This window comes from Loxodonta africana, chromosome 16 (genome assembly GCF_030014295.1).
Source record: "Loxodonta africana isolate mLoxAfr1 chromosome 16, mLoxAfr1.hap2, whole genome shotgun sequence".
In the NCBI taxonomy this organism is placed as follows: Eukaryota; Metazoa; Chordata; class Mammalia; order Proboscidea; family Elephantidae; genus Loxodonta; species Loxodonta africana.
The window spans coordinates 59199916-59209541 of NC_087357.1; the positions used below are offsets into that span (position 1 = coordinate 59199916).

The 9626-nt window shown below is 42.1% G+C and overlaps 1 protein-coding gene across 1 annotated transcript in view; it reads right to left on the reverse strand.

Moving 5' to 3' along the window:
* TMEM26 (transmembrane protein 26) overlaps positions 1–6619 on the reverse strand; it is a 70908-nt gene extending 64289 nt beyond the window's left edge. Inside the window, exon 1 of the mRNA XM_023546979.2 lies at positions 6429–6619. Coding sequence (XP_023402747.2) covers positions 6429–6619 — 191 coding nt within the window. The remainder of the gene's footprint in view (positions 1–6428) is intronic.
* Between the last annotated feature and the right edge of the window lie 3007 nt (positions 6620–9626).

The following is a 9626-nucleotide window of genomic DNA, read 5'->3' on the forward strand; positions in this document are numbered from 1 at the left end:
TGAAGATGAGGTGAGATAGTGGATGTAAATCAGGCGTGGAGCATTTGTCAGTGCTCAGTAATTGGCAACTGTCACCATCCCCATTACCATCATCTTCTTCATCCTCCTCATGACCATTAGTAACAGACTGTGAGGCAATGGCATAGCCATTGGGAGGCTATTCCAGGTGAATTAAAACATGGGTATAAGACCAGAGGCTCAATCAGGGAAATAAGAAAGCAAAGGACTACTACAGGGCTTGACCAGGGCTGGCTGGCAGCAGCATTGTTAGGTTGAACTTCTTTTTTTTTCTAAAGATTCATCATTTTTTTCTAAAAAGTGTAAAAACCTTAAGTCAGTCGTACATTAACTACTTATTTGAGGTCAGTCAGAAAAAGAGAAGGGAAAATATAAACCCCCTCCTTAAAGAACTGTGGGTAGGTTTATACTCAGAGAAAAGGAACAGAAACAGTGCCCATCGTGGCATTATATTAATGATGTGTATGTCCTCAATATTATTTCAATGCCACGTCCAAAGAGTTTTTTTTTTTTTTTTGGTATTTGCATAAAAAACTTTTATTTAAAATACAAGGAAAAAATAAATATCGATTTTCTTTAACAGAATGCTGTATATACCCAAGGCCTAACTCTCCTGATACCAATATTTCAGAGAAACTTCCAGAGTCTTGAGGGACATACACACTGGAAGCATAAACTTTGATGTAAATGTGAATTTTCCATTACTGGGAAAAAAAAAGGTTAAACTATTCAGATTTGTCCTGATGCTGTATGCATAATAATATCACTGCCATGAAGAAGGAGAAACACATGATATTCACAATTAGGGCTCTCTTTTTTTTTTTTTACTAACTCATGGGAGCTGCCCACACTAATTTGCACTGCTTTTCTCCTACTCAAGTACAAGAAGCTACAATATATTAGTAACCTTAATTTTCAGTTCTAAGTATCTCAGTTGGACATACCCATGGAGTAAGCATGGTTACCATTCAAGGGTTTAATTTCCTAAAGGTCCCATTCTAAATGCAGACATATTATTACTTTAGTCCCAAGTTCACTGTGAAAGAAAAGAAGAAAATATGATTTCTTCTTGGGAGTAAAGTGCAGTAGTAATTTAGGTAGGATAACAGTCTTTCCTCAGCTGTGACTTGGATCACTAAAACCAAAGTCATTTGCTGATAACATTCAATGTTATCACTCAATGTTGCAAAAAGATACAAATTTAAATTACTTTTTTGCATTGAGCTCAAGGCTCATGATACAAAACACACATACGCTTAAACACACAAGAAGATAATGAATAAATAAAACAGGAAGGGCTGATAAATTCAATGCACAGTGGAAAATGTTCTTGGGATGACTAAAAATCCAAGGGAATATTTCAGGAAATCTGGACAGCAATTGTGAACAGGGGTAGAAATAGTCTATCTCATAGGAGAATTTCCAGAGATTTCGTTGGCTATCTGGAAGGTACAGGGTCTCTTTCTAATCCCTCTATCTCATCCTCTCTGTCGTCCAAAAGGATCAGTAGAATGAGTGCTCTTATTTCCCAACTTTCTCTGTGGCATTTTTATAACATTTTTTTAGTGGAGGAAGATGCATATTATCAAATACTACAGAATTACATCATGTTAAGAAATTCTTCTATACTGCCCACAACTTGTTAATCAAGATCAGACTTCATACGGTATGTATCTGCAAAGTCTAGGTTTTTAATTTCTGTTATTCAGTATTCCATGTGCAGTTGAGTAATCAAAACAGATTTTGTTGATTTTTTCCCTTTACAATTGGTTTAAATGTGAGATCAGTTTAGGATAGAATCTCTTTTGACTCCTAATTCATCTTTCCTGTTTCCAGTTGTGAGCTACCCAGGCAATTTCTGACATAAATACAGTGTACAAAATGATATATGGTGAAGTTATAAAATTTAGGGAGAATTTTTCACTTAGAGGCAAAGGATAGGGGAAAAGAAGAGACTGGGAAGAGTATGAAAGAAAGTCAATATCTAACTGTCTTCTGCGTTATGTCAGAAATGTCCCAATGCACACTCAGCTTGTCCCCTCTCTGGTTTTTCTCCCCCCCCCATACCCCCCTGCCCTCCGGAACTCTCTTCCCAAGCCTGGCTCCTTCTCTTCACTATAGTCTCAGCTCAATGTCCTCTGCTCAGTGAGGCCACAGTCGAACCTTCTGCTGAGTACTCCCTCACGCCATACAACATTTTACTTGGGCCTTCATACCTCTGATTGTTCCTTTTTTTTTTTTTAACCTGCTTACGGTTATTTATTTGCTCACTTGTTGATTAAGTGCTTACTTCTTTATTTTTTGAGCCCTCTGTTCTATAGGCTTGGAGTTATTATGAGTCAGAATTAACTCCAGGCTACACATAGCAACAACTGACTAAAACATGAGCTCTTTAAGGGCAAGGTTTTACCTGTTTCATTCACCTCTGATTTCTCAGCACTGGAACAGTGCCTGACACATACTAGACGTTCCTTCCATTAAGGTTTTTTTTGCGGAATGAAGAACGATAAGACTCCGTGCTTCTTCCAGAGAAATCCACTCAAGGTTCCCTACGCTTACCTACTCACTCAGGATGCCCTTTACTGAGGCGGCCTCTGTGCTTCTCTCCTGATGCAGATCTTACCATATTTCCTGCTACATCTCAGATACTCTAAAGTCTCCCTCCTCCAACCCCTCACCACCCACACAGTACTCTCCATCACATTCTTTCTCTTCTAAATCGTTAAAGACTACAGTGTATAAGAACATGAACTTGGAATCTTCACGTCTCTGCACTTCCAACTGCCAACTAAGTGATCCCGGGTAAATGATTTCACAGCTCTGTGACTCGGTTTCCTCATCTAAAACTGGGAGAAAACGGAAAGTAATTACAACTGTTGTCAGGACAAAATGGGATGATCTGTTTGAAACACTTGGAATCATAGTAAATGCTAAATATTCATGATTATTCTTATTATCACATGTTTGAATACTTAATCAACCTGCTATTATTTATTTTAAAATTTCAAGTGTATTTGTTTTCTGTTTTTTCTGTCTGGTTATGCAGTGTCTAGCATAAGGTCATGCTTACTTAGCAGGTAATTCAACAAATGGTTTCCTAACTGAACTTAAAAAAAGGAAAAGGGAAGGGGAGAGAACAAAGGAAGGTGACCAAACAGGTGAGGCACTTCTACCAACTCGATTAAATTTCCCTCGTATTCTTGAAATTCTGATGAAGACAACTAAGTGCTTAAAATTCTATACTTCTGGCCATGAAGTCAACTTAGATTTTTACTTATTCTCCGATTCCTCTTGCTTTCAAGTGAACAGTCTTCAAACTTGTCACAATCTTGGTAATTTTCTATCTCCTGAGGAATATTTTATCACTATTGGCTGGAAAGCAACAGAAATATTATCTTTTATTTGACTTTACCTAAATAATAATTCTAAGATTGATTGGGTTTTTGCCCAGACAATAGAGAAGAAAAAAAAGACAAGAAAAAATTAAGCAGAGTGATACTAATTTCCATTTTTTGAAATGTAAGTGAATATGCAGGTGAAATAAATAAATAGTAGTTAAAAAAAAAAAGAGTACAATTCCACTAGTACGTATTTATTGAGTTTAACAAAGTATGTGCTATTGGCTCAACCTCCCTATCCTATAGGATTCCAACAAATTAAACTTCTCCAACTGGCAAGTCAGGAGTGTTGATGTAATGTTGCCTGTCCCTGGACAGCTGAGCTCAGCATTTCTGGTTCCATTTTTCTTTTCCAAGGATAGCTAAAGAAGCATTCCTTGGACCAGCGTAATATGTTTGCTACATTTCACGAAAATTTAGTTGGCATTTTCTGTTTACCGTTCCATGATTTCTGTAGAATTGACCTGTTTGGGGAAAGGTGTAAATTTTCCTAAAAATCATAATATTCAAACTATCCTGTGTAGTCCAAAGGAGATTTCTGGAGCTGATGGTAGAGAAAATAAACTATAATTTTCCCCTTTTGTGTGTACATAGTTTAGTCTACAATTCAAGTGTTATTCTATTTATGTATTTATTTTCAGTATGGGAAAAAAATTTTTTTTTTTTTGGGGAGATGTCTTCTTTTTATTCCTCTTGTTCTCATTACTAATCACATTTCTTTTTAGTAATTTACAAAGACTCATTTCTTCCTGAAGTTTTATAATAAGCCAATTCTATCAATTTCTTTATTTTCAAATATTAGTCTAGACATTGAGCCAGCAAGATGTTCATGAATTAGTGTTACATGATACATCATAGGCCTGATCTTCTGAAATAAAAGTGGGATTTTTTTTTCTACTCTTTTGCTCTGAACTAGTGGCTTATTGACAAGTCCTTTAAGTAAAGTGGCTTGACTAGTACACAGAAAATGTGTCCAGTTGATTCAAAGAATATTGGAAAATAAAGGAAATAAAGAAAAATTTTAGATCTAGAATAGGTCTTTTTTTTAATTCATTGATCATCAACATAGGTCATGTCATTTAAATCTCTAACAACCTTATGAGATAAATATTTACAGATGAGAAAACTGGGGATCAGAGAGGTTAAGTAACTTACTCCAGGTCACACAGTAAGTAAGTAGGAAAGCCCAGTTATTCTCCCATTATCTGTCCAATTATGAGGCTTATACTCTAAACACCACTACATCCTCTTCTTAACCTGACTTATGACTGACCATCTGTGTATTTTTGCCCCAACCCTTTTCTCCTCTCTCGATTGTAAGTTATACGTCTGTATGAATCAGTTGTCAGTGATTTTACAGACATGAAGGTAAAGTTCCCTTGGCTACAGTATTTCCATACAACTGGAGTGGGATTTTGACTTAACACTAGATAAGGCCTCTGATCTACTCTTGGGGAGGAGGGGGTTATTTCAGTTCCTGCTGAGCTGGCCTCTCTTCTGAGGTTGACATTTCTCCTAGAAGTTCTGATGATAGCTGACAGGACGATTTTACATGCAATATTTTTCAGTGTCAGACTTCATCCTACTGTTACCGAAGATATTTCTACCCTAATATATTAAACCCATTCAGTAAAAACTAAATTAATTTTATATGACCCGCTGGGTGAACAAACATTTTCCTCCTCTTTTGTTTCTTTAACCCTAAGACTTATTTGGGAAGCTAAAACCATTTTTTCTTTGAGATTTCCAAAAGGCACACTCAAATCTCTTGTGCTTAAAGAACTGCTTATTTGCGAGAGGGAAGATAACATTTCAATCTTCTTTATATTAAACTACCATTGTACTTGAATAATTTTTTCATTGATAATTCTAGAAATTTTTCAAAAGGGGAAAGCTTAAGCAAGATTCACGTAATTTTAAGAGACAACACATTCTTTTCCTTGGACTGTCATGGAATACACAGTCTTTTTTAGTTTAATATGTAAAAACCTAGGGATGGATTTTTTTTATTGTCTGAGTATGTTTAACTTTAATGCCATTGTGTATGTAATTCTTGAATTGGTTCATATTTTCTTTCTCCTAGCATGAGGTGTGCTTTTAAAAAGTAAGGACAAATACAAAAACACGGCCTCACTATTTTAAAAAATTAAGAAAAGGCCTAATATGAGTAGGTTTGGAATGAAAATGTACTGGGTGTAGAGGGATGGCAGAAGGACTCTTTGTGGTCAATGGCAAGGGGATCTTTTTCTCAATTCTTCTGTTGCCGTTCAAGTCTTTGGAGTTGAAATAAAGCACTATGCAGAACCCCTTCCATGTTGAGGTTAAGTCTGAACTACCTGCTGCTCCTGCTTCCAGCATCGCAGCCCATCTCTGGCAAGATGGTCTGGCCATCCACCAAGCTCCGAAGTCACCAACCCAGAAACCTGAAGCTGATGCAGTGCAGTGTGCGTGGAGCGCTTGGGACTGGGAGGAAGGGAAGCCACTGAAACCACAGACAAGCTGAAAGGGGCTTCTCGCTGTGGGAGGCTATCTGGTGCCCAAAAGCTCTTGCAAAGCTTGCTTATGCCCAGCGAAGCGCATTCCCTAAAGCTGCACGCACTCAGAGCAACCTACGCACACCCACGCACCCCAAACTCAGAAAGCAGAGAACACAGACCCTCCTTTCCTCACGAGTCCCCCATCTGGGCGCACTTTCTGCAAAGCAGACAAGCGCTTCCCCTCTTTTTTGTCTCCTTTCAAGTTGCCCAAACTGGGAGTGAGTGGCGCGCGTTTGCGCCCACGGCTCCAGCCTTCCCAGTCTTACCCGGAAACCTCGGGGTACCCCAGTAGCGCCCAAGAGCCACGCAAGCATCTCACCAATCTTCGAGGCTCCCAGGGAGGACAAAGCGGGGTCCGAACCAGAGTAAAGAATTGGCGGGCTGCGGGAAGACCGGCTCTTGGGCTGCCCGCGCGTGCGGCAGGACAGGGTACCCGGGGACCCAGCGCGCTCTCCCTTCCCCAGGGCGCGCTCACCATTTGTAGCCTCTGCCACGCTTGAACTTGAGAGTGAGCGCAGTCTCCAGGAAGAGCAGGAGGTTGAGCAACGCGAGCAACCAGTACAGTGGCTCTTTCTTCACTGCGGTCACTCGCCAGACCCCGACCAGGGAGTGCAGCACGAACAGCAGCCGGGTGGCCAGGGCGTTGAGCAGGACCAGGGGCTCCATGCCGCCCCGCGCGCCCGCCCTGCCGCCCCTCGCCTGCACCCCGCAGACCCGGCAGGAGCACCCCGAGCCCACCGGTGGGCGGGAACGTGACAGCGGCGAGACCTCTGCTGCTGCTGTCTTCCCTCCTCACCCTCTGCTGCCCGTAGAACTGGAGAGCGCAGCTCGCCCCTCCCCCCAAACTTCCTGAGAACTCTTTAAAGAAGGGGGGAATCCAAGCCCAGCTTTGCTAGACAGCTGGCCTTTCCAGGGAGTCTGGGGCCGCGCCGCTGGGGCTCCAGGGCGTTATTTTCCAGCGCAGCCCAGCCCCCTCCTCCTGCCGGGAGCCAGTCTCCATCCCTGCCCCTATTCTCACCGCCACCCCCTGGCTTCCAGGGGATCCACGAGAGCTCCCCCGCTCCAAAGGGTTGGAAAGATGTAGGAGGAAGGTGGATTGAAGGTCAAGGTGCTGCATAGTGAGAAAGGGGTACCTGTGGCACGTCCTCCTTTCTCCATTGAACACTTTAATTCACTCACACTTTTCACACGCACATGCTCATTGTGACTGTGAAAGCTAAAACGGAGGAGGGCCAAAGAATTCGCTGTCCAAGCAGTTTTGGAAACGCGGCTCTTGCCCAGATTGCGGAATTAAAACTTCCCAGGACTACAGGAAGAAAGACGCACTGGGCTTCTGAAAGCCTCTTTCCCCTCACTCATAGCAATGGGTAGCCAGGATCACTTAATCTTTGGGCACGGTGCTATTAAAGCAAAGAGATCTTCTTTATTATGCCATACCCCTCCACAGGCCCTCCTACCACCACCATCACCACCGCTATTTTTTTCCTGAAAGGATATAGGGTAGCAGGATAAGAGAGCAGAAGGGAAAGCGAGGGAGGAGATAGAAGACAAAGCCAGAAGTAAAACTGGTAGGGGGATTCGTGGAGCAGGGACCTGCACTCTCAGCATCAAAAAAAACAGCATCAAGGACCGGTGAATTAAACTCTGGTCTTTCTACCATCCAAAGCAAAGAGGAAACTGAAGTCAGCGTTTCCCCAAAACACCTTCATAATTTTTGATATATGCTCCTACCACCTGCACTACTATTTACTTAACATTTTTTAATGGACTTAAATTTTTATTGAAATAAATTTATTTTAAAAGGATGCTTTATATCACTTGTGAATGGAAAACCAGCATGACTGGCTACAGATGGAAAAGGCCATCTGGACTACTCACCTGGGCTAACTTTCTTGGTCTCAGCAATAATTACAAAATCATATTGGTATCAATTACAAAAAGAAATGAAATGAAGTGAAAGTAAGTTACTGCAATTTCACTAGATATTAATGTCTTCTGAGGCTCTGTGCCTCGGACCTCCTCTTTCTTTGTTGTAAAGGGAGATAAAGATATGCCAGTCCTGTCATTGGCGCAGTGGTTAGGAACTTAGCTCCCAACCAAAAACGTCAACAATTCGAATCCGCGCCTTTCCTTGGAAACCCTGTGGGACAGTTCTACTCTGTTCTATAGGGTCACCAGGAGTCAGAACCGGCTAGTTGGCAATGGGTTTGGTGTTTTGCTTTTGGTTAGTCCTATTACTAAGGAGCCCTGGTGGCACAGTGGTGAACCTCTCTGCTCTGCTAACCCAAATGTCAGTGGTTCAAGCTCCCCAACCAGCTCCAAGGGTGAAAAGAACTCTCGATCTACTTATGTAAAGATCAAAGCCTAGGAAGCCCACAGGGCAGTTCTACTCTTGTCATATTGGGTCAGTACGAGTCGGAACCTCCTCCACGGCATCTAACAACAAAACAGCAACAGTCCTATTACTACCAAACAGAAAGGCTCTTTTTACCACATCAGTAAAATAGGAGCAGGACCCGGATCACGAGGGCAATCTTTCTTGGTTAGGCTTATTCCATTTTAAATCATCCCATACCTTTTTCTAAAATCAGGTGTAAAGACTCTGGATTATATGACTAATGTCTCCACAAGATGGGGAAAAAAAAATTCTGCTTAGAAGCTCAATTATTTCTGGTACTGAGATGAGGGAGAATTTTTTTTCCCTGTGGGTCTCTATTCTCCCACAACATCTTTACGGGAAACCCAACACTGAGTGCCCTTCGATGCAGGCTGATGGTACAGTGACCTACGCTATTCAGTAACACTTCGGAGCACAGCAGATTAGTGTAGCGGGAGGCAGCATGCTGTGGGAGTCGGGGATCCACCAAGGGCCCACTCTTGTTGCAGTGTGCCTTTGAGTAGATTCCAACTCAAAGCAAGGCTCTATGACACAGAAGGACTGCCCTATATGGCTTTCTAGGCTGTAATCGTTATGGGAGCAGATCACCATGTCTTCCCTGCTCCCCACCCCAGCCACTGGGTGGGTTGGAGCTGCCAACCTTTTGGTTAGAAGCCATGTGCTTAATGGTTGTTCCACCAGGGCTCCTTAAGCGTCCACTAGCTGCCTTGAAATCCTCGCTCAGCCACTTAATAGTGCCATGTACTTTGCAGTTCAGTTTCTTCATTTGTAAATGGGGTACTAACTGTGTCCATTCATAGGGTGATTGTGCAGATCAAATGAGTTAAATCACATAAAGCACCTGGCACAAGTGCTTAGTATTTATTGCTGAGACCAGGAAAGTTAGTCCAGGTGAACAGTCCAGGTGAACAGTCCAGGTGAGACAAGTAATAATAAGAGTGGAGAAGAGAATCATGGCACTCCTAAGGCCTGCCAGTATCCTCCAGCCAAAGACCAGAAACACATCTGTAGTTGAACAGGTTGGGTTTATTACTCATTCAGCAAGGGAGAACACACCCCCCGCCATGGGACATCTCAGTAAGACGGTCATAGAAACTTAGAATTTGGACTTGCGTTAGGTGACTCTGTTGTTGTTAGGTACTATCGAGTAGGTTCCGACTTGAAGTGACAAAATCGTGCCCAGTCCTGTGCCACCCTCACAACTGTTGTTATGCTCGAACCACTTTAGGGAAGGTTTAAGGAAGTAGGACTGTAAACTGGACGCTGCCAGGAAGT